General features: G+C 41.0%; 1 protein-coding gene across 1 annotated transcript; it reads left to right on the top strand.

The window, feature by feature from the left end:
* Positions 1 to 573: 573 nt before the first annotated feature.
* GNA12 (G protein subunit alpha 12) lies at positions 574 to 24,869 on the top strand (the record flags this gene model as incomplete). The annotated part of the gene is made up of 3 exons (XM_029957833.1): positions 574 to 801; positions 21,860 to 21,910; positions 22,892 to 24,869. Coding segments are annotated over 3 exons (849 nt in total), but the record flags the coding sequence as incomplete, so codon positions are not given.

The following is a 24,869-nucleotide window of genomic DNA, read 5'->3' on the forward strand; positions in this document are numbered from 1 at the left end:
TTAGAGTACCAGAGCCTACCTGTCACACATTGCTTAGCAGATGTATGACTGGTTCAAAAAGAAAGCTGATTCTGAGGAAAAACTGCACCTGCTTTTCTGAACTTAGGAGCTTGAAATCTATGCAGTGTCTTGAGTCCTCTAGTGCTCTTCTGATCTCCTGCTGTTTGAGAATGCCAGGATGTTCCTTTTGGTATCTAAAACCCAAATGCAAAGAAAAAAAAATAAAAGGTGGAAGAAGATGGTTTCAGGCATGATGTTACTTTAAAACTACACGTCAGTTCCCAGACACTTCTCTTGCTCATTTGATGTTTACTTTCATTATCTGTTGGCAGCATTGCTTGTTGCCAGTAGCTGTTGCTGCTAATACTTCTTCCACCTGGAGAAATATTTTGTGGCTAAGCTGCTTACAGAAGCAAGCTCTATCTTATTTCTGTTGGAGATGTTGCAATAAACAACATGATTCTCTGCTGAGTTCAGTCTCACCAGAACAGTGTCAAAAAAATAATCTTCTAGTACCTTCAAGTCCTTGTTCTTTTGCACTTTAATCTTTTTATCACTGACTTTCTTATCTGAATCATCCTTCAGGGCTGCAGGGTTCTGGTGGACGCACGGGACAAGCTGGGGATCCCTTGGCAGTACACGGAGAACGAGAAGCACGGAATGTTTTTGATGGCCTTTGAAAACAAAGCTGGAATGCCCATCGAGCCTGCCACCTTCCAGCTCTATGTACCTGCCCTGGGCGCGCTCTGGAGGGATTCGGGAATCAAGGAAGCCTTCAGCCGTCGGAGCGAGTACCAGCTGGTGAGTACACCCACCTTCCCGGGGGCAGGAAGAGTTCCCTGCTGGACAAATCTCTCCTCAGCTGGCAGGAGTGCTCACTACGTGCACCATTCAGCCACCCCCTGAGCTGTTTGCAGTAGTGCTGTAAATCTGAGCACTCCAGCAGCAGAAACAAGTGGTAATTGGAGCCAAACTCGAAAAACTGCATGGCAGTAAGAGGGAGTGGAGAAGTGCACACGACTGGATAAACTGGAAGAGCAGGAGGAACCAAAAAAGGCAGGAATTGGTCGAACTAAAAATATTTTAGCAGCTCAGTAGGTCTGTGCATAGTAGGTCACTGATGAAGGCACACTTAATTTGTAACTTCTCAGCCCTGCCAGCCTGCAGTGTATTGATACTGGCAAACTCCTCCTGCATGCAGCTCTTTTGAAGTGAATGCAGCACCCATCCCACTGCTGCTCTTTGGCTGTTTCTTTTCATCCTGACGTCTGCAAGGGAAACTTGGATAAGCAGCTGAAAGATGACAGTGAGTGTAAAAATGTGCTGTCTTCCCTGCTTTCTTGTGAGGTTTTCATGCCCCTGTGCCAAAATAGCTGCACTTCTGGTGTGGAATATGTTTCTGACAGCTGTTCATAATCCTCTCCTTTTTCTTCCCGTGTACAAGCTGGAGATGATTTTTTTTCTCTTTTTTTTCCTTGTTCAGTGAAACAAGCTACTAGTTACTGGTTACTAGTCCTTGGAAAATTATATAGGATTTTTTCCTAATTCTTCTAATAAATCTATTTTATTATTTTAGCATATTATTTAAGCTTCAGTCTGCACGTAGAATTCATTTTTTGGGGTGCTCTATCCCCAAGTTGTATTCACGTTTTCTTGGGAAAAAAAACCAAAAAACAAACAGTGCAAGGTGAAACTCTTCATGCCTGGATGTGTTATTAATGTTTCATTAGAGGAATTAAAGGATAGAAACATGGCTTTGCACAGTCTCCCTTAGATTCTTTTACAAATCTAGGTAAAGGAGAAGTAGAGAAACTCACTAGTGAAATTCTGATTGTCTCCTCGTGCTGCTTCTCTCTGTGGGTTCTCTGGTGTCTAACAGTGTAGTTAAACTCGTGCTGCAGCCCTGAGGTGCTCATCTGTCTCCACTAATAAGGTGCCTGTTTGAGTCTTGTTGCACATCTTTGAAATCTGTCTCTGAAGCGTCGTGCGACTGCCAAATGGCTCAAGAATAAATGAAATGCTGAGGTAAAGCTGTCACAGGATGATTGTATAAACCTCACTTCCTTAGGCTAAAAATGAAACAATTTCCATGTTACAGCACGGGGGGCGGGGGGAAGGATGTGCAGAGGGGGAGAGAGGATGGATTAATTGTTCCATTATTCCTTGCATCTGCAGACACAGACTTTGCTGTTCTAAGCACTGTTCAAATGTGGAGTAAAAAGATGGTTCGTGCCACAGGGAACTTGAAATTATCATGATACAACTGCCAAGGCAATCCAGTATAGTAAGCAATAGTTGCATCAGCAGCCTGTTAAGACTGTTGTTTGGTTTTTTTTCCTTTTCCTGGGAAATGCTATGATCAAGCATGGATTTTGTTTGTAGAGGGAGATTCAGATTGGGATCATGTGGGAGATTCATTCCCACAATAAAATGGCATCAAACTGGAAAAAAGAGCCCAGTTGGTGGATAAAGAGTGTTCCAAGAGTGGTAGGCCTCTACCTCTGCGTTCTTTGGCTTTGAGGGTTAAACAGGAAATGCCAAAAAATAAAAAAAAAAAACCAAAAATAAAGCAGACATGGAAGTGATCATTTAATGTTCTGTCGTCTTCAACATCGTGGTTTAGTTCTATGGTGCCTCTTTTTGGGTGGCATTCCCATAACCTGTGTGATGTTACTGGGGCAGCTGGAACTGCTGCAGGCACCAGCCCTGTTCCCTTGTGGGTAGTACAGAAACAGTGTGTAACTCAGTCCCAGTGTCAGCATCTGTGGCACTGACAACTTGAAAATCCTGGGTGCTGTTATTTTATTGTGCAGGCTGCAACACCAGGGGATTAGAAAGTAACTCAGCTGTAACTAAAAAAAAGCACTTGCCACATTAAAGTTTTTTAAATGGAGTAGATTGGTCTCAAGGATACAAATGCTGCTTCTGGATTGATCACTAAACAAATTAATCACTTGAACAAGTTTCCATGCCCTGCTGCTGGCTTCAGCAGGAGTCTGATTCCCTGAATACATGGGAATCAGCAACAGTCCAATTCCTTTAAAAAGAAAAAAAGTTTAAAGCTGCATAACTTTTTAAAGAAAGAGGTGGTTTAAGGAGATTCCTAATTTGTAATTGCATATGATATGTATAAACCCATACCTTCATTTAGTTTAAACCCTTGCTGGATATAGACTCGTGTAAATAAATAGAAGCCAGATATAGTGGACTCTGAAAAAATAAATCTTTTCTGAACTGATTTTAACCAAGGCTGAAGAAAACCTCTGCATCAGCACTCTCTTTCTTCTGTAGTATAAGTGAGGTATTAAATGGAATATGCTTGGTTTAAACTGAATTTATTATCTTTAAAATAGTTTTTAAATTATCACCAGAATTTTTAAGCTTTACATTACTGTGATCTTTCTGAATGTGTCTCGACACTGTTTGAAAAAACAACCTCACTCAGCACTTGCATTTCCTTCACCCTGGTCTTGCAGTCAACTGAACACCAGCTTTTTATTATTGTTATTTTTTTGGCTTCTAGGCTGTAAGGTTATTGGCCTGTTTTTGAATGCTCTTATTTCTCCAGGAAGTTGTGTGACTGTTAAAAATGAAAAGTAAAACATGTTGGTTGGTTAACTAGAGCTGAAAATCACAGTGTGCAGGTGCCTTCCTATGGTCTGTAATGCCAAGCTCAGTGACTGACTCAGCAGTAACAAACTTGTTGAAAGAAAATGGCTCTGACCATAACCCTGTGCAATCTAAAAGCTGCTTCTCTGGCACCACACAAACTGCCTCTGGGCATTTGAGTGTTTTCTGCTTCACACTCAGTGCCTAGAAGTGCTGGTTGTAAATCCCTGTCTGGGTCTTTGAGCGTTTCAGAAGCGAGTGGGTGGATTCTACAATAGCAGGCTGCTTTTTTCTTTTTTTTTTTTTTTTCTTTACAGCCTTTCTTAAAGCAGACTAACCAATTTCTCTTTCTTTTCACAAACATCAGCCTCTCCCTCTTCCCCTGCCCCAGCCAGTCCCCACCGACCCAAGTTCCTCTGTTCCTTGTACACAAGCCAAGTAGTTTGGAGACAAAAGCCTCATTGTATGTTTGGTTACATTGTCACGTCTCTGTCCTCATTTTTAACCACTAGAATAGGAATTCCTTTGTAATCAGGATGTGATTCTTCCCCCTTCTCCTTTCCCCTCATTATCCCACCCCATTTTCTGTCTGTATGGTGGAAAGGAACACACTGATCACGTGTCTCCAAACGTCCCGTAACGTTTGTTCTTTGCCTGTGGTAGTTTGGGCAACTGGCTGTAAATCCTCCATTGCCACCAGAGGGAGACAAATCCCACTTGGAATGGTTTCTGGAGAAAGGGCCTTGGGATTTCCAGTAGGATTTAGCTGGAAGGTGGAAGTATCTTCAGTTTGAGCCCAGTAACAAGTATTTAGGAGCTCAGTTGCAATCTTTTTTCACCCATAAATGACGTTTCTGTTTAAGTCACAAACCATGGACACTGAGGCCAAGGTAGGAATTGCTTTGGTCAGGTGGTTTCTCTTTTGTTGGGTGTTTTGGTTTTTTTGGGTCTTTTTCATCCTCCCCGGTCTTTAGTGGGAGAATGTGAGATTCATTCACTTCAGCTTTAATGTGTTCAGAACAAAAAATCTGAAGCAAGGTTAGATACTTTTTTGACTTCTTGCAGCTTGGCATGCTTGATGTCATTGTGGGTAAAGATGGGACAAACAGGGCTTGGCATGCAAAAAAAGGGTATTTTTGTCACAGTAAGAACAGATGTATTTTGTGTGCTGGCTCTGCTGGAGAGCTTAAGCTGATGATGAGCAGATCTGCAAAGGCCATCAACTGGCTTCAGCAATTCTTAAAGAAAAATTGACATTCCTAGTATTCAGAATATGTTTGTGATCCATCACCAGAATATCAATTGATATTTAATGGTTGCTATTGATGTATTATTATTACTGATGTTCACTGAATTGTTGAAAGAATTTCTGGTGTTTTAATAGCTCCTCTTTTTTAAATAATAAATGTCAGCGTTAATGGGTAGTCGTGGTTCCTGAGAGGGAAGTAAGAGTCTTGCAAATATAGACAAAAACTTACTACTGTGTCCATACCTATTTTTAGATCTGTGCACAGGGAATTGTATGGAACATTTCCATTAATACTTCAAATACTAAGAGCCTCTGAAGCTGTGGATGTGGGAAGACTGGAAAATGTTTTAAAGACCCTTTTTTTTCCTATCGATTCACCATTCTCTGGGTGTTTTGAGCTGGGGGGAAGTTGGAGGGTGTTTGTAATAGGACATGGGTCACTCCCCTATAAATTACTATGGGGTTTATTTTTTTTGTTTAAGCAGACACTTGAACTAAATGGAAGTGGTTAAATTGTGCCTGCCAGAACAGACAGTGTGCTGGAAATGCTGCACAGGGAACAGCCTGGGGTTAGTAGAGCTTTTTGCTGCCTTCTCCCTATACAAGGAGCTGATGGCTTCAAAACCTCACAGGCAGCCAACTGTGTGTTTTGGGCAGCGTGGAGGTGAGGCACTAGTCTTTTGCACTAATTCTTGATTCAGAGTGGACAAACTGTGGCTGAAATATCTTTGTTTTGGTGTGGAAGTGCTGGGTACAGCAGTGATGTGATCAGGAGCTGGGCTGTACAGCAGCTGCTGAGGCTCGAGGAGGTTTTGTGGCAGCATTAGGCTACCTCTAGAAGCCAAGTGAATTGAGAGGTGGGGCAGCAGAAGTAGGTGACTTTTGAAGTGGCATGTTCAAAGAAATCTCCAGGATTGGGCTGCGTTTTGTCAGAATTACTCAGTGCACTTTAACAGATTTCTTGAATCCTGAAGTGTAAAGTTTCCAACTGATGATTTGTCTTTAAGGTGCAATGGCAGAGTAGAGGTGGCCTTAAAAGCATGTTTCTAAGCAATTTACTCTTTGAGCACATATGGCACAGCCCTGAAATGCAGGAGTGCTTGTGCCTGGCATCAATGTAACACACTGCTAATGCACTTTCTCCTGAGGAAATACCGAGTGTCAAACCCAGCCCAGCTTATCCCATTGGCTGTAACACAAACATGAGCTCTTCTTTTTGCAAACTACTGTTTGAACATGAGCTTACACAAGAGACTCTGAATGTTGCTTATTCTGCAAGGATGATTTTTTTTTTTTTTTCCAGAGCCATGAAACTCTCATATTTCATCAGTGAAATCCAGTGGGGCTTGACCAATGCTGGGGAATTGTACAAAGGGAATAACCACGCTGTTCAAAGCACCAGCCTGGGAAATCTTGTTACCATTTAATGCATGTAATTGGGAGTAGGCAGCAACTCTTTGCCAAGTTGCTTTTGAGCTTTACACGGGCATTCCTAGTGTGCAGAACTCCTGTGAAACTAAATTATTGCTGGGGAAGTTATGTGGGTTTTTTAATTTTCTAGATCTGGATGGGCCATACCACTCCAACCCACAAAATTCTTTAAAAACCAAGGGATTGACAGTAGTGCTACAAAGCAGAAACTCACATTTGCTGTTGCCTTGATGCTTTATAATTGCATTGCACCATTAGTGCTGAAAGTCAAGTATAAGTCTGTATCTAAGAATGTTAAAAGGTTTGGGTTTTTTTAAAGCTAATTGTAAACAAGTGGGTGGGAAATAGGCTTGTCTGAATTTTAGCTATGACATGTAAGGAATGATAATGCTGTATTATATGTATATATATAACCTAAGCCTTCCCTTAAATTTGCCACTTGCTTGTTGTTATAAAAATAATAGTAACAGTCCTATATAATCTGATTTTCTTATGTTAAAATTTTGAAACAGTGGCTTAATCTGACATAAAATGTAAGATTAATTTAAAAGGTTATTATCTTGCAGATTTTATCAATGCAGCATGAAAAATACCCTGCTCTGGACTCATACAGCAGGGACAGTTATGGACATGTTTCTCCTTGGTTAAATATCAAAGCAGAGTTTTAGGCAACTACTGTGGCAATTAAGTGCCAGAGATCCAGATTTAAATTCTTAGTTCTAGTTCTGTTCTCTGATCCCAAGACCTCGTAAGTTTATGGTCAAGTTATGGAGTCTGACTCATCTTCCTACAGCAGCAGAAGTTAATTGCTTGTTTAAGTATAACACGGCAAAGCATCGTGGCAGGTCTGCAGCAGGAAGGATTAGCAGCTGGAGTCCCTGGCTTCTAATCCTGTCTCTATGACCAAATAGGAAAATTTTTTCAGATCAGGGTCTTAAGTAAGAACTCTCTAACAAAAGCGGCATTTTGTTAAAGGAGGTGAGAGTCAGTGAGTTATAGTTTGGGTTTTATTAGAAACCTTTACACACAATTCTGTGGGTGTTGGCTAACGCTCTAGAGTCTGTCAGTTTGCATCCACAGGAGTTATATCCTCAATCTCCTTATATATTTGCAGTATTCTAAAAATAAATGCTTAAATGAGATATGTTAATGGGCCTGCTGCCACCAGAGAACTCCTGGAGCAGCGTTTGTGTGGGGTTTGGCTGTGCCAGCGTGTCTTGACAGTCAGAGATTCCAAGTGAGGACTGGGCTGAGAGCAGGAGGCAGAGCTGGAGATGTCACCTTGTCTGTCACCCCTAGGAAGGAATTCTGCACTTGGGAGTCTCAGTTCAGCTTAAAGCACCACTGAGCAAGAGGTGAGAAGAACTACATTTAAAGTTGACTGGATTCAAAACCAATCAGAGAATCAAAGGCTGTGGATTGTTTTACACTGCAAATCATTTTGAATTCCAGCAAAATCCACTCGTGCAGTATCTTTTCTCAGGGACAGGAGCTGTTCTCTCAAGCAGAAAGCTGTGATGGGTAAAACAGTTATTAGCCATTCTTAAATACTTTCTGCTATTGGAGAGAAATAATAAGAACCAGAAAGGTCATGAGTTATGACTTCTTTTAAAACGGTGCAAATGGAAAAGTGTTAGAGAACAGCAATCTGTTACTGTACCTACCTGAATTCTTAACCAAGCATTAAAATCCTCTGTGTTAAATTCTCTGTGGAAAAAAAAAAAAAAGGATTCCTGTCATGAATTTCTCCTGGCCTTAGATTATGACAAAGTGCAACAGCTGGATGAAATGTAGCCTGCATGGAATTGGGAGGATAAGTTGGAAAGTAATGAGCAGATCATACATAATAAATAAGTGGATAACAAGAAATTGATATGCCTACCATATGGGAACTGGGATGGATGCTGAGTAAAAAGAGCTGTGCTACTGGCTGTCCTAGTAGTCTGTACAGTGAATTCCCAGCACTTTCCATTTTTTTTAATTTTTATTTTACTTAAAGAGCAAAACTTTGTGTAAAATCACTGCTGGAGTCTGTAAGATGTACAGTTAATGCACTTCATTAATGCCCTGCTGTCTGTGGGTACCAAAAGGCTGAAATTCAGACTTTGTGTGGCCCTACCTTTTAACTTCCTTAGTCTTGGAGGTAGATTAAAAAGCCTGGTATTTTTATAGTACTGGGTAAGGCTTCCTGTAGGAGTTTTTTGCTTTTGGCCCTTGGATGCCAATACATCTTGACTGTATTTTTGGTGTGGTTAAGCTGAATGAGAGAAACAACTTCATATTTACAGCTCCCATGTTGAAAATTCATTAGAAGAGTTTGCATCTTGCCTAATGATTGCCATTTTTCTGGTTTAAAGATTTACTGCTGTGTATTTTGCCAAGTACAAAATTTTTTTTGTCTTTGCCTCTTGGTAATTGAGCTCATTAGAGAACTGTCTGTGTGTCCCAAAAGATTTTGTGCTCATCCTTATCTCTCTGTATGTGTGTGGAAGCAGTTATAGTTTGATGTCTTAACCTTCAGCAATAGCACTGAAACACTAAATCTAATGTTCTTAGACTGGAAAAGTTCTTTTGGCTCCCAGCTCTTGAGAATAAATGCCACCCTACTTCTGGAAAGGAGCTTTAATTTTATTATGCTTAAAATAATTAGAAAAAATACTCGGTGTGTCTGTCTTTGCAGAATTGTTGTTCTAAGCCCTAATTAGTGCTACTCTAAATCTTGCAGGACTGTATTGAATATGAGGATTTGTTCAGAGCAAGTACAGCTGTAATTAATCTTTGCATTCCCATCAAGAAATGCTGGCACATGCTGTGAGAAACAAGGAAGGAAACTTTCAGTTCAGGCTGTCTGAGCCAGTACCCAACTGCAGCTACAAACCACTGGAGTAATCTCTTTATCCCTTTCTAGTGTGCAGGAAAGGTCTGGGCAGAGGCAAATCCAGCCCAGTGAGCAGCCTGTAGCTTTTGATTATGCTATTTAATTTCATATTCAGAAAGTTCCTAATGGATCTCAATAATTCAAGAGACCTTAAAGTTGGCAACCGGTATCTCCCTAGAGATTCCCAGTATTGAAAATATATTCCAGAAGCCTGAAAAGTTAGGCTCATTTAAAGGTGCATCCTTTGTGTGACTTGGGAAGTCTAATGAAGAGTTCCTACTGAAATTTGGTGGAAGCAGGAGAGAGCTCATATATTAGGTCATGAGCATATGTGTACATTAAAGCCATGGTAGCACAAGGACAACTTTTTAGTTGGAATAAAAATACCTGCATTATGCAGAGACACATATATTAATATTTATCTGTTGAAAAACAATCAAAGAATATGGTTTCTAGTGAAAGGGCTCCACTGGTCAGACTGGTTTCAACCCATCAGTCTCAAAGATACAGCTGAAAAGGAGACTTTAGTGTTTGTGTTCCCATGATATGGGTGTTAAAAGTTTTTGGTGTATGAAACCTATATCCACTACTTGAAGATCCAGCAAGGACTGGCTTAGGTGTGTGAAATAAAAGAGTTCCTGATGCTTGCTGTGTGCTATATTAGCAGTTTTCTGACCCTGTGGCTGGTTTCAGGAAATTAGGCCAAAAAAAAAAGGCTCTGCACAAGAAGAGGTGACTGGTTTTGTTCAAGCTGTGTCCCTGACGTGGCTCGCTCTGTGCTCAGAACAGCAGTGCTGACAATGCACTTCAGAAAGTTCCAGTTTTACAAGTCAGCCTTTTGCACCTCATTTATATGTTCTTTGTAGTAATTCAGCTTTCTTTTGGTACCAGTTCAGCTTTTTATTGGTGCCAAACCTTGTGCTCTCTCCACCTAGAATTGGGACAGCGAGCAAGGGTGATTTCAGTGTCTTTAAAAATTCTCTAAAAGGTTCCCTTGAGAAAAAGCAGTAAGAGGTTAAGGCTTGGATTTTTCAAAGGGGCCACTGAATTTAATAGGATAATGGGTAATGAATGCTTTCAGGCTTTCCTGAATATCCTAGTTTACAGGAAGCTATGTAGGATCAAGAACAAGTAACAAGAACAGATGAACAAAACTAGGTCTGTTTTTATGAGGAAGTCTTATTGGCATATCTTCTGTATTTTTATACTTAACACAGATTTGAAGTAGTTCTTGTCACTGTGACAGTGCATTCTGTTCAATGAACCCATGTTCTTTAAAAGGCAGGACCTGGCAGAAAGCTGAAAAGGATGATGCAGGTGGGATAGTTAGGCAGCAGTAACTTGCTCTTGGTGATGTTTTATTCTTGCTGACTCTCCTGATCTTTTTGCAATGACTTCTTGAAAAGATTGTAATTGGCTTTAACCTACTTTTCTTCTGTTTCTTCCCCTGCTCCTGCTGTCTCCCAGACAAGCCTGCTTTGCCCTAAACATGGAGTGTTTTACAGCTCCCCTTGGGCTGTACCTCTGGGACAGAGTAATCACGGGGAGCAGTAGGAAATGGTGGTTTGGGGAGTTCTGCTTTGCATTGTGCTCTTGTTTATGTTGGCACAACTGGTTTTCTTGGAAACCCTGCTGTAAATTGGGAAGCTCATGTGAGACAGAGTGCAACCCTGCAACTGAGGTAAGCACAGCTGAGGCAGGGATGTGCTGTGGTGTTGGTGAAGAAATGAGCAAGTGGCATCACAAGTGATCACAAGTCGCCTAAACCTGGTACATGCCAAGGAACGATGTCTTTGTCTCACTGATCCCTCTTCCAAATGATGGCTCCTTTCCTCTATAGATCTTTCCTGGTGCTAAAATAAGATGCCTGTACCTCAAAAATTAGTTTTTTAAATTTTAGTGTTCCAAGTTTTTTGAGTATCTGAAATGTTCGGACTCTTCGAATCCAGGCTCTGTTTCACAGGTGTTGAACGTGGAGGAGGACATGGTGAGCAGGGGGAGGGAAGAAACACAGTGTTTGGCTTTTGACTTCTGAGTTTATGTGCAACGATAGCTGTGCAACAGAGGAGGGTTTCATAGATGGGATGACTTAAGATGCATCTAAATGTGATCCTGTTGCAGAAAATATCTCCCTGCTCCATACTTCCACAAACTGACCAGCTGAGGATTGAACACTGATGGAAGGAGCAGAGTTGTTGAGGTCTCTTCTCAAAGAAGACGATCAGTACTTCACTTTCTCCTTTCTCTGGACCTGCACTAGCTTGGAAGGCTTCTGTCCCAAAAGCAGAAGGCAGCATGGCCTCCACCTTCTCGTTATTTTGCAGCTATACCTAAAGCAGCTCTGTGGAGTAAACCTGTTTTGCTCTATTATTGACTTAGTATTTGGAGGAGGGCAGGAAAACTTCTTGGAAACATCATGCAAGATTTTCTGTTTGAGAAAGTGGAAAACATGTTGCTCTGAGAAGTAATTTATTGACACCTTTCAAATGTCTCCTCTGTATACAACACAGATTCCTGCAGTCAGACTGTGGCAGACTTGTGCTTCACTTGGCTTTACTCCTGAACAAACTACTGGTGTTTGTCCTTAGAAGGTCTTCTCTCCACCCCACCCCCAAAGCCTCTTAATTTGACTTGCTTTCCTTGATATTCGCTTAGTTCTACTTTGGAAAACTCAGTAAAATCTCAAACTGAAAAAGCAGTGTTTTATGGATGGAACTCTTTCCCATTTAATTCCATCTCTGAATTCAAGACTTTGATCCATGTAGTTTCAGTCTGGTCAGAGCACAGCACTGAATCAGTAATGATGTCAGATGTGGGCCGGAGACAAAAGAGCCACCTACTCTATCCTCTTTTTCTGTCTTCTTTCCCCTGTTCCAGCACATGCATTCCTGGTTGCAGGGAGTTCAGCTGGCCGTGCACGTGGCTGGACTGTTGCCCTCTCTGCAGTTCAGTAGGATGTGACTGAGGCTTTAATTAGGATTTTTTTTAATAGGCTAGTCTGCTCAACAGCTTGGAAAAGTTTGTTAAACCCACTTCATTTTCCACTGGGGCTTGATTAATTTCTGTGTGTGGATGAGGCCTTAAGGATGGAACCTGTCACTTATTTCAAATCACTTATTTCATCTTTAGACTTCTTTTCAGATCTGAAAGAGAACAAATTCTGAAAATAAATAAAAAGCAGTTCAGTGTGCCTGAAACCTTCATACTGAAGTATCAGTAGAACTAAGGTTTAAGTGCAAATTTGGAAGAACTTCCCCTCCTCATGCCAAAACAATCTTTAGAAGAGGAGAGAATATTTAGAATAGTTGGTATGATGTGATTAGATATGAATAAATAAAACAAGTTTTGAGATAATGACTGTAAGTCTGATCACAGTGAACACTTAACCTGATTGTGAATGGAAACTGAGGTTTGTTTCAGGTCACCAGAGTTCTTTTGAGGTTCATTCATCTGCTGGACCTGACACACGGGGCTGGCACTGGAGCAGGAGAGATGAGGTTGTGGGGAGGGCAGTCACTTCCAGAGGGAAACATGAGACAGCTTGATCACTCATGATCTGGGGGATTTACAGGTGTGTGTGTAAAGGTCAGAGTTGGTAGAAGGCAATACAAGTCTTGATGTGAGTGAACACAAGACATTGAGTAACATCGTGCTGAGAGCAAGGTAGTGCATGTTCTGAATTTCCACTGAGTTGAAAGTCACTGGGGAAGCAAACACAGTAACAGCTGATAAACTTCAGAGTTGATCAGTCTCTTAGAATTAACAAATACCAAACTATTATTGGAAAAAGGAGGTTTTTGTTTCTGGGCCAAATGAATTTTGAAAATCAGACGTGGAAACTGGCTTGAGGAGTCCCTCAGACTTGCAAGCCTTGTGTTCTCTGTGGTTGAGCCTGCCAAGTGCTGAGGTAATGGGCACGGGGAACAAATTCAGAGTAATGTCAGCAAGGTGGAATTTAATTTTTTTTCTGCACTCTATTCTCTACACACTTGATTTTATAGCAATCAAACTGTTAAATAGCACACCTGAGTGCAACTAAGACTTAGCTTGCATTTTATGTCAGTTGAGTTCCACCTAAAACCTAATTTTCACATACTGAGCAGCTTTCTGAATCTTTCAGGACTGTAATTTTCATCTGCATTGCATCTAAAAACCTCTTGGTTGAATACATACAGACAAAAGGAGAAAATCTTGTTCAAACCAAATTTTTAAAGCACTATAAGGGATAAGTGACACTTTCCAATCCTCATAGTCACCTTTTAACACCAGACATGGACAAATTTCAGTAAAACATGTCTGAGCTGTTATTTCCACAGAAAGTGGAGCATTAGAGCACTGCAGCAGATCTTTGGTGTGTAAGTGGAGCAGGAAGCATCGTTCTGCGAGATATTCAAGGTTATGCCTTTTGTAAGTGCATCCAAGTTGCTTAGTTTTCCAGCTGGCCACCTGCCATGGAAAAGTCCAAGCTCAACATTCTCTGATGGCTGGTGTTAGCTGCCTTTTCAGCCCACAAGATCTAAGATACTTCTTTCCCATCCCTCGATCTGATAAGATTTGGAAGGGAAACTCGCTGGTAAACTTGTGATTTTGTCTTGATCAGATAGTCGGTACTGCTGACTGGATTAATTCAGAAGGTACTTTTTTATTGTCAGTGTCTATTCTAGTTCTGCAGATGTCTTCTGTAAACAAAGCAAGTTTCAGGTTTTCATACTGCTCTGCTGGGAACAAAGCACAGGACTGGGACACAGACTAACGGGATTGCGCATCGTTCCCGGTGATGTAAAAACATCCCGTTGCTTCTAAATTCTGAAAATGCCCATTTTTGCATGACAGCTGCCCACTGAGAATAAATGGGATAATTTACTAGTGATTGGCCAGAATCTTGGACCCATCCTTCCTTTTTCAGCTCAGGGCTTTGTTGGAGCTGTGGCAGCAGTGCAGCTCCCAGCCGCCCGCGCTGGGGCGTGGAGCCGACTGCGCCGGGAGTGAGGAGCTGGGCTGGCGTGTGCTCGTTCAGCTTCACGGAGAACCTCCGGTGTGTGAGATGAAAGGGCTCTGGCAGCAGCCTCAGACAATGTATTCCCTCAGACAGTTGGCAGGGAAACAGGAAGGAATCCTTTCATGAGATGCTTATGAGTAGGTCTGTCGCCCAGTCGTGCCAGGATGAGTGTGTGCGAGCCGGGCTCGCTGCTGATGTTGGACACAGCAGTCAAACTCTCTTCATTGTCTAAACACATTCTTCCATGCGAATTTGGTACATATCCTCTTGCATCCACTCCTTCACTCTTCTTAGCTGCAAGTCAGTGGCTAATGTGCAAGTTTGCTTAAGGATTTTTCTAGATTTATGTTTTCAAAGCTAAAATTTCGCGTGTTAGCGTTGCACTCTGCATCTTCGTGTTTTCTTTGTGGCCAGTACTGTTTTCTCTGCTGTTTGCACCTGTTTTTCTTCCAGTCGTTGCAAATCTGGGAAGCAGGAACAGCAGTGATGAAGACAGTAAGTAGGAGTAAAATCAAAATAATAGGGATTTTTTTTGTTAATGTTTCTTGAAGCTTAGAGTGAAGGATGAGCCTGCCTTAGTCTGTTAACAGAAAGTCCCTTTCCTGCTGGAAGCATTGCTGCTGTTGTGCATATTTGAGACAAATGGACAGAATTGTTAACATAGCACCAAAAGTAATTTATCTCATCTACATCCTGTTGATGTAGAAACACGTAGCATTTCAGGAAAAAAATGTAACTTCATTTTTCCCTTGCAGCACTTTGAGAAAGAATTGCTGTGCTTGATTTCTGGAAAAAGCTAACACATCTTAAGAGTCACCCTTCAGCACAAGAACTCTGCTCCTGTTAGGAGTGTTTCTTAGCTGTGGATAGAATTCCAGTCACGAGGATCCACAAATCTTAGCACTGATGTGGGAGCTCAGATTAGCCTAAACTTCGTGGGGAAAATCAAATACATATTTATCACCTTTTTTTTTTTTTATCCATGTGGGTTTATAAAAACCCATCTTCATGTGTACAAACCAATTCTTCCGTCGTCCATTTGTACTGAGCTGACAAATAGTGAATTTTGAAAATCTTTTCAGACTTCAACATCTGATACCTCTGCTGTACAACTAGGCAGTAGAAAGAAGAGGTAATTTTTAGAAGTTTAGAACCAAATGGTACTTTTTTGTAGTTGGTGTGTTGGTAGGGTACAGATAGCAGCAACTTGGATAAGCCCTGGAGTTGCTGGATAAGAGCCAGGAGCTCAGTCTGTTGTTAAGGAGGAAGTTAAATAACACTGGAGAGATTTGATAGTTAAAATTCTGTACAGCTTAAATATGGAGAAGTGGTTGGTCTCTGCCTTGGAGCTGGTGATTGAATGAAAAATTAATGTTTGTCTTGTGTCAATAAATGTCAGTGCCCAGACAGGATGTAGAACAGAATTATGGTGTAATGGGCATCAGCTTTTTGGGGCAATTTAGGTTACTTCAGCATCCTCGGAGGGAATTCTGAACAAGCCCAGACTTGCTCACCTCCTTGGAAAATAATACTTAATTCATCAGCTGTCACAGAGAAGAGAACAGCTTTTGGCTGTAGTAAATCCGTGCCCTGCTACCAGTGAGGCTGAAAAGAAGTGCAAGTTCAGAAATAATGTGCTGAAGGAGCCTGCTGGTTTGGGAAGGGGGAGTTGTTTGTTTGTTGTTGCAAAAAATTCTAAACTTCATGCGAATTTTAGCCCTTGGACAGAACCAGGGTGTGGAACCTGGAACCGTGTCCCTGTGCTCACTTCCAAAGGATGTGTGTGTTCTGGAGGCAGGATGTTAAACCTGCTGCTTGTGTCCAGTAGGGCTCACTAAAGAAAGTCCTTCCCGTATCTGTTTTCTGGTGAGGTTTTGGGTTCTAAAAACTTGGCTGATGTAACATCTCCAACATTTTCAAATGCTTGTCTCCTGGTTATTTTATCCGGCTTGTGCTCGTAACCTTGCTCTTCCCTTGGGCCTCTTGCTTTTATAAAACATCTGAAATAGTAACACTCAAACTTCTTACAATCAACAGATGATTGACATCCCAGGAAAGCTGGAAAAAATGATGTCTTGGTGTTTGAAAAACAAAGGTTTTGGTTGCAAGTTTACATCCTGTCTGTATGTGTCTCTGGCAGCCCTAATGGAATGGTGCCTTATATAAAGGCCAGCTTTGGGTGAAATTACCTGTCAGTGCTTTTAGTCCATTGTATTTGTGTATTTGAGATCTCAGAGCTTAAAGGCTGGGAGGATTCCCAAGTGTCCTTCTGGATTTCCTCTGTGTTTCTCAGCCCTGCTGCTGAATGTTTTACAGCTCCTGAGCAGAGGGTGGGTTCCCAACAGTGAAAGATCACTGTTCTTTCACCTTGCAGATTCAGCTGCAGTTTGTGGCAATTAAAATATCTGGTTTTATGGGTGTTTTGCAGTATTTGTGAGACTCCTGTTGGATCTCCATTGTGGGAATTCTGTTAGATGTGTATCTTATGCTTCCTTGAAGCGTAGCATTTCCTTCCTGTGTGTGGTTTAATTCATCATCTGAAACAAGCTGAGACTGACAGGTCTACCTTAAATTGTGCACTCTAAATTTAGCAGCCAGAGAGAGAATGATCAGGAAGGGCTAAATTAATATTATGTCAAAAAGGCCTTGGGACAAGGAAAGGAAAAAAGCCAATTTGGAACACAGGGTCCCCTTTCAAGTCTTTTTAGTTCAGAGCAGAATTCAGAGGAACTGCTTTTCAGAAGGAAAAGTTTGAAATGAGCCAGTATTTCAGGGAACTGAACACTGGGATGTTTCACTGCCCCTTATGATCTGACCAAGAATCACTTTGAATAACTGGCTGAGTGAGAAGTTGATAAATTCTGGCCTTGCAGAACATGTCTTATTACTGAGTTTCTGTGGGTATTTTAAAGTAATCTGCATACGATCTGTTGTGCATTTATTTTCATGAAATGAATACTGCTTGGGAACCCTGCCCAAAATGAGGCTATCAATGGCAAAGGAAGTGATGCCAGATTAGTTATAATATTTCTGTGTGGAGATTTCCTATGTCCTCCCAATGTAGCCTGAAGGGACAGGGATGTTGAATTCAATTAGTTATTTTCATGGTGACTTGTTTGGAGCTAATGTTAAGATGGCATTAACATAGTACAAAATGTAGAGATTAAAAATTCCTTAATTTCATGGCTTTTGCCCCTTGAGAGTGCCGTGGTCAAAATAATCTAGCATATAAAAAGAGTTTCGGAGGACTATTACAGGAAGCAGGAATATATGTTTACATCTTAACTTTCCTCCCTTTCTCCTCGACCAGTCAGTTTTTAAACAAATTGTACTATTTTGTCTGACTTCACCAAACTTCATACTGCAGATAGGGCAGTTAAAAAAATAGTAATTGAAAAACAAATCCAATAGAGATGCTGCATTGTGGAACTTGTGGGCTCATTTCAGGCCTTCTGTTTGTGTTTCTTGATTCTCCCAGTTCCCAGATGTGCAGTGACTCATCCTACTGAACAATGGGAACAGCATCTCTTATTCCTTCTCTTGGTCCCAGTTGGCAAAACTGTTACTCAGAGGATATGTACTGCAGAGGGAGAGGAGATGAGCACTAAGAGGATGAGTCAGCCAGGCCTTTGTGGTAACTCTTGTGTGGGGAGAAGAAGCTCAGGACTAATGGTCTGTGCTCTGGTGCACTCAGAAGGACTGTCTGAATTATGTAAAATTCATAACTCAGAGGTCACTCTTCCCTGTGCAGGACAATGCTTGGACATCTTGATTTATAATCAAGGAGGATTAAAAAAAAAAACCAAAACCAGCTAGCTGGTTTGTGTCAACAGCCACATACATGATGGTCATCTCAGGCTTTGCTGTTAAAACTTTCAAATGTGAAAATACTAATGGACTACTTGTTAAAAATAAACTAAATAAGAAATATCAGTGCATGTGTGCTTCACTGGCAGACTCTGCTGGGACTGTGATGTGATGGGGCTTCCTATCTAAGTACTGTGATGGTTGAAATTAAGCCTTTAATATTTTAACATTATTTATGAATATTGTTAGAATATATTTTAAAGGAAATAGTGTACTAACAACGAAATACAACAAGATTTGAATTTTATTAATCTCTGAAAAGCTCAACAACCTTCTATGAATGTCATTGATCTAAGGAAGTTTCTTGAGCTGCAACAGTTTTTCTCCCAACACCAGCCTGTAAAGGATCTGACCTGGACCTTTTTTGTTTGTTTTTTTTAAGTGAACACACCACGAAGTGATTATATTTAGGTATTTACATTCAGTATAAATACACATATAGTGTATAAATAATATACATATAGTATAAATAACTTTGTGTGCTTTCTATTTTGCTACTTGCAAACGTGGCTTAAAATAGAGTGCGAGTTTAAAAATCTCTTTTTCACTAGAACTGTTAAAATACTGAAACTGGAGTCATCAATCTGCATAAAGATATTTTTAGTATCTGATGAATCAATTGCAAATATTTGCTGCCACTTTTATAGGAAGTCGTGCTGGTGAACCAGAAATAACTAGCTAAGATCTGGAGAAGGAGAGCATTTGAAGTGCTAAGCCAGCTTTGAATGCAGCTGAATGGTCAGACAGATATTGGAGAAACACTAAGAATTTACCCCAAAAGAGCCAAACCAGCTTCTTTATGGTCAGTGTCTTCAAGAGAAAAAAATAATTCAATATGAGATGGGCAGCTGATACTTTATTTTGGTAATAATTTGCCTTGAATGGAAAATCTGCTTTGATTTATAAACTCTTTGTGGGTGTGTATTTTTATATACATACATATAAATATCCACAGACGTTTGTATGGGTTTATAATACCTGAAGCACGAGGTAGCTTTGCATAAATAATAATTTATCAATGGTATTCAAAACTGCATTCAAGTGCACCTTGATGTAAAGCTAAATAAACTTGCCTTCTAGATCTGATTAATATTGCTGTCTATTTTCTCTGGATGCCAAGGAAAAATTGGAATAGAAAGGAATGTTCAGTTAGTATAATTGTTCTGATTAAAAATACTAACACAGAACAGTGGTAAAACCTGGAGTTTCCGTCATTTCCTCGTTTAAATATGTTACAAGTTGCTCATCAAGTCAGTGCTGAATCAGTTGTGTGTGCTGCCTGTGGATGAACTGAAATGCCCCACACACTTCCCAGAACATCCCAGTTTTCTGTGAATCTGACTAAGATGTAGGGCAAGGTTATTCCAGAAGCCTTTGGAGCGGGAACTGAATCCACCCTTCCTTAGGCCATAACTCAGGACTTAATCAGGGAATCATTAAAGCAGCTCTTCAGTGTGTGCGGTGGGCTTGGGGTGGTTGTTGTTTTGGGAGCTTTTTGGCGGGTGGTTTTCCTCCCTTCATGTTTGTGTGCTTTAATGTTTTGAGCTTTTTTTAACTTCAGACCCTCCGGAGCTTGTTGGGGGTTTGTTGTTTTGACTGGAAACAGATATTTTGACTTAAGTACTTGGATGTCTTTGAATTCTGTGCTAGAAGAGAATATTCAGGCACCTTCAGATCTGTCAGACCGTGCATATGGTGCTCACACCTGTTCCAGCAACCTGACTTGGTTACCCAGCTCTCCAAGTGTTTTGCAATTCCTGCTTAAAATTTCCCAGAGTTAATTAACTTGGCTTAATTGGAGCGTTAGGAAGAGCTGTGTAAGAAACTAGAGAAGCCTGCTTTCCCTAAATCCCTGCAAAAATGAACATTTTTTTCTTCATTAATCAGTTTATTTTCTTACCTTCTTATAAATGTGCACAATGTCCAAGTGATTGATGTGTGGGGTGGAAAACAGGGGAGGCAGAAGCTGTAAATCAGGTGATCCTGCCTGTGTGTCCCAGCAGTTTAAGGCATCCAGCTGTTTCCTGCTCCGCGTGGGAGGGTGGATGGACAGCAAGGCCTCTTAAAGCAACTGGGTTCCTGCTAGAAAATAGGAAGAAGCTGTATCAGAGATGGCCCCTTTGCAGTATTTTTGCACATCTAAAGACACTGTGTGGGACAGAGCACAATAGAGAGAGAAGGGTTTTTTTTGTAGCTTCAGTGATCTTTTCTTTTTGGGCTCTCCCATCTCCCAAACATGACTAATGCTGTACAGGAAGCCCTTTTCTCTTATTCATGCAGTCTGTGATATCTCTTCTGATCCACAGAGTGCCAAAAAATACAGGAAATTACTTTCACCTTATGAAAATTCATGATCGTAAGGAAGCTCTTAGAGCAATTGTTCTTTGGAAACTTTCCCCCCCACTACCACTCTCTCAAAAAAAAAAGACAATTTGTTCTGCTAGCAATCCACTGTAAATCTTTTGTTGATACATGGTAGTCTTTTGCAAATACTGTGTTCTCTCTCCTTTTATGAAAAGACACTTTTAGTTTTAAATGTTAGGAAATAATCAGCTCCAGCTCCTTTTTGTCTGTGCCTTATGCTGGGAGTGTGTACTTGTGTGATACCCTGAATCCTCTGATCTCCAGTCTGATTCCTCACAATGAACTGTTGTCTTGGCATCTGTTTACAGTTGTACTGCAGGGGAATAATTCTGTTCTGCTGCCTCAAGCCTGTGGTGTCGAGGAGAAGGTGTGATTTAAGAATTTATATTGCTCTTGGAGTCTGAGCTGGTACTTGGAGAAGGTTCCATTCTGAATTAGTGACTTGGAGAGGGCACCTACGGTCAGTTTGGTCACTGCTGACACAGCTGTGATAAAGAATTTGTTTTGCTGCCTAAAATTATTAAAAGGCAGCAGGATTTTCCATTTTATCACTCTCATTACATGGCTACAACTGCAAGACACGTGTCCTGGACAATGAAGAATACTTTCTCACTGAACAGATCTTCATCTGAAGAAATGCAGGGGAAGTGTTTGAAGGAGAGTTTCACCCCAGAGCAGTCTGCAGAAACCTCTTATGCAAGAGGAAATTTTCACACAAGAATACATTTTCCCTGTAAATGCTGCCTATTTCTTCTCAATATAACTGGTAAACTTTGTACAAGATGAGCAAATACATTGTTAAACTCTTGAGCCTAAAAGGGAAGCTGTCTGTAGAAGAGCAAGTCCTTCAGAATGTTCCTTTTTTTCATTTGTTTGTGACAAGCAAGTCTAGCTTAAATCATTACAAATTGTGGGTGACTTAAATCTTTCTCTTTCCTGAAGATGTGCCACTCAGTCTAGGATATGCCTTTGTTAATTTTAAACAAAATACATTGGTTTCTTAGAAATGTGTTTCGTTTTACTCCCACTCAGTGTCAGTTAACTGCATTCATCTTACAAGGGGAAAAAACCCCTAATTCTTTAAGTCAAAGAACTGACTTTAATGACACTTCCTTTTCATTGTGAAGATGTACTGGATAGATTTGAGCATTTATTCAAATCTCTACTCAACTTTGATTTCTCTAGACCTAATAGAGAACTGCATTTAGAAGAAATTCTGCCTTTCCTACACATTAGTACTATATTATGGCAGCTCCACTTGCTTATCAGCACTTTGTGAATTAGGTTCTGTAATGCTTGTATTGTTCCAGCCCCTGAAGTGTATCGGGATGGTGTCCAAGCTTCCACTTGTGATGTTGCTCTGTTAGCCCTCAGTGCATGCTGGAAAGTGAAAAGGCCTTAGTTCAATTGGATTTGCTGTCCTAGAAACAAGCTTAGTTCCCATCTCTTTCCTTTTCCACAGGGTGAATCGGTGAAATACTTCCTGGATAACCTGGATCGCATCGGTCAGCTGGTAAGACACCACCTTCCCTTTCTGAACCAGAGAGCTCAAAGAGACAGTGGAAGCCTGGGTGTGCAATGATCATTGATTTTTGTTTGGGCTTTTTTGTTGTTTTTAAATAATAGTGTAGTAAATAACTCCATTGTTCTTTCTCCAGAAATAGTAAACTTCAGCCTATGAAACTGAAGCTTAGGATTTGTTTATTCGTTTTTGACAGATCGTGGAAGTTGTATTTATGCACATATTTTCTTTTATCAGCCCTTCTGCACGGTCTCTGGATCTCATTCACTTTTCATGATGTGGCTGGTGCTACTTAAGGTAGCAGAACGGAACCTTAAAAAAATTAAAAACATTACTAGCACTTCTAGGATTCAAAATCCATAGTGGAAACATCTGTCAGGAGACTTGGAAGGGAAAGAAGGGAGATGATTTTCCCAAATAGTAACAGTGATAAGCTACTGAAGAACAAATCTCTCTACAGTGGTAGGTTGGACCACAACTTATGGTAGAATGTGTTGCTGTACTCACTGGTCATGGGGGTGTAAACCTGGAAGGAGTATTTCCACTAAAGCTTTTGAGGTGGTCTTTTTAGGAGTAATGAACTGTGAAAAACTAGATTTTAAAAAAGAAAATCCTTTCAGTGATGACTTGGTGATCTGCTTTATTGAACACTAAGTGGAAATAACACTATCTAAGAATTTGATCATGAAAACATAGACTTCAACCTGAAAACAAGAGGCTTGAAGGATAAAAATGTGAACAAGTGGATTAGTCCTATATTTTTATTCTTGTATATGTCTCAGGGTCTTCTAGATGTTCACCAGTGTTGAGCTAAATGGTCAACAGTCCAGTATTTTAAAGCTGAGTATTCATTGTTCACCTGATAATTTAAAAAACATGGCTCCTGATGATTTTACTCATTACTTCAGTATTCTGGCCTTGGACAGCATTTTTGAAGAACTCCTTTTGACAGTTCTCTCCTTTCTTTTCCAGAATTACTTCCCCAGCAAACAAGATATTTTGCTGGCCAGAAAAGCCACGAAGGGGATCGTAGAGCATGATTTCATCATTAAAAAAATCCCTTTCAAGATGGTGGATGTAGGTGGACAGAGATCTCAGCGTCAGAAATGGTTCCAGTGCTTTGATGGAATAACTTCCATTCTGTTCATGGTCTCCTCCAGCGAATACGATCAGGTTCTCATGGAAGACAGGCGCACAAACAGACTCGTGGAGTCCATGAATATCTTTGAGACAATAGTCAATAACAAGCTTTTCTTTAACGTTTCTATTATCCTATTCCTCAACAAGATGGATCTTCTCGTTGAGAAGGTAAAGACTGTCAGCATTAAGAAGTATTTCTCGGACTTCAAGGGCGACCCTCACCGGCTGGAGGACGTGCAGCGTTACCTGGTGCAGTGCTTCGACAGGAAGAGGAGGAACCGCTCCAAGCCGCTCTTCCACCACTTCACCACGGCCATAGACACGGAGAACATCCGCTTCGTGTTCCACGCCGTGAAGGACACCATCCTGCAGGAGAACCTGAAGGATATCATGTTGCAGTGAAGGAGAGCAGCCAGTGTTCTGTTACAATTTTGCTGGAGGGTTAGATCAAAGTTTTTATCCTTTCTTTATGGCCCTTGCATGCGGTGTAGGACCCATGCGAATTACTTGGCTCAGGAATGCTGTAAACTAGCCAGTCCAAACAGGAGCTATAGGCCGGAGGAGTCACATATTGATGTTAGCTACTGAATCATTTGGACTAGAAACACTACTGAACCCTGGCCATGGTAGGTTCTGTACCAATTTTGGGACGCTGAACAACACAACCACCTTCTGCCTTCTTAGAAAAAAAGAAATCTCTGACAAACCATGTATGGAAGACACATTGTTTTAAGTGAATACACTCATTTTTCAGAGACACTAGTCGTACAAACTGCCTTTTTTTTTTTTTTTTTTGTAGTTTGGAGGTGCTGAATCGATCAAACTAATCTAAACATAATGAGATTGGCAGCTGTATTGGAGAATGTTAATGGAAGTCCTGTTGTTAACCCTTAGGAATATAACCAGATCTTGTGTGCGTGTTCAGCTTTGCCAAGGGTCTACAGTCCACTTACCGAGGTGGATGCACAGCTCTTGTCTGAAGGTTTTGCCTGAGTCTCCTGAGGCAGAAATCTAAAGCTGTGTGAGGAAACTCGTGTTGGAGTGAATGGGATGGGAAGCTGAAGCCTCGCTGATATGGAGAAGGGTTTATTTTGCACTATAGGCGAAGGTTGTTCCATCATGGGAAAACTGCTTTCCTTGGTGAAGCAGCCTGTGCTGGAGCACCCAACCACGTATCTGCACAGTGGGTGCTCGAGTGAGATGTACTCCATGGAGACCCAGCACTGTTCTCACAGTGGGCAGCATGTGTGAAGGTTCAGTATCTCGTGTGACAGGGCTTCATCTACACTCACAGGTTTGAAAGCTGATCAAACTCTTAAGCAAAGGTTTTGGTAGCACAGCAGCTGCTTGATTAGTCCCAACAGCTGACCTTACAGGAAGACTGAGCACCCTAGAGATCCCAGCTTTTCCAGCTGCACTGATGTGTTTGGACAGCAAGACCTTGCTGTAAAATTAGCCTTTAATCTGTGTCTTAATGGGATCTTTAGCCTATAGTAATGCACATGTAACTCTGAGCACGGCTGAGTTTGGAGTTGCCGGTTTTGGGCAGTGGTTTGTGTGTAAAATGGTGAGAGGCTGTGAATAATGTTGATCTGAACTCTGAATTTCCTTGTGCTCTCAATCTCTGTCAGGTGCCTTTTTTGTGTACAGACATTGAATCTTTTCTACTACAGTGGGGTACATGGACAAACCGAAGATATTGTAGTGCTCTCCTTTAGGTAACTCTCAAACATAGTTTACTGTGCAATTTTTGTCATAGTTTTTATCCAAGAATAAAACCTGAAGGGCTGTTTGTACCCATAAAAAGTCA

This window comes from Manacus vitellinus, unplaced genomic scaffold (assembly GCF_001715985.3).
Source record: "Manacus vitellinus isolate BGI_N305 unplaced genomic scaffold, ASM171598v3 scaffold_12_pilon, whole genome shotgun sequence".
Lineage (NCBI taxonomy): Eukaryota > Metazoa > Chordata > Aves > Passeriformes > Pipridae > Manacus > Manacus vitellinus.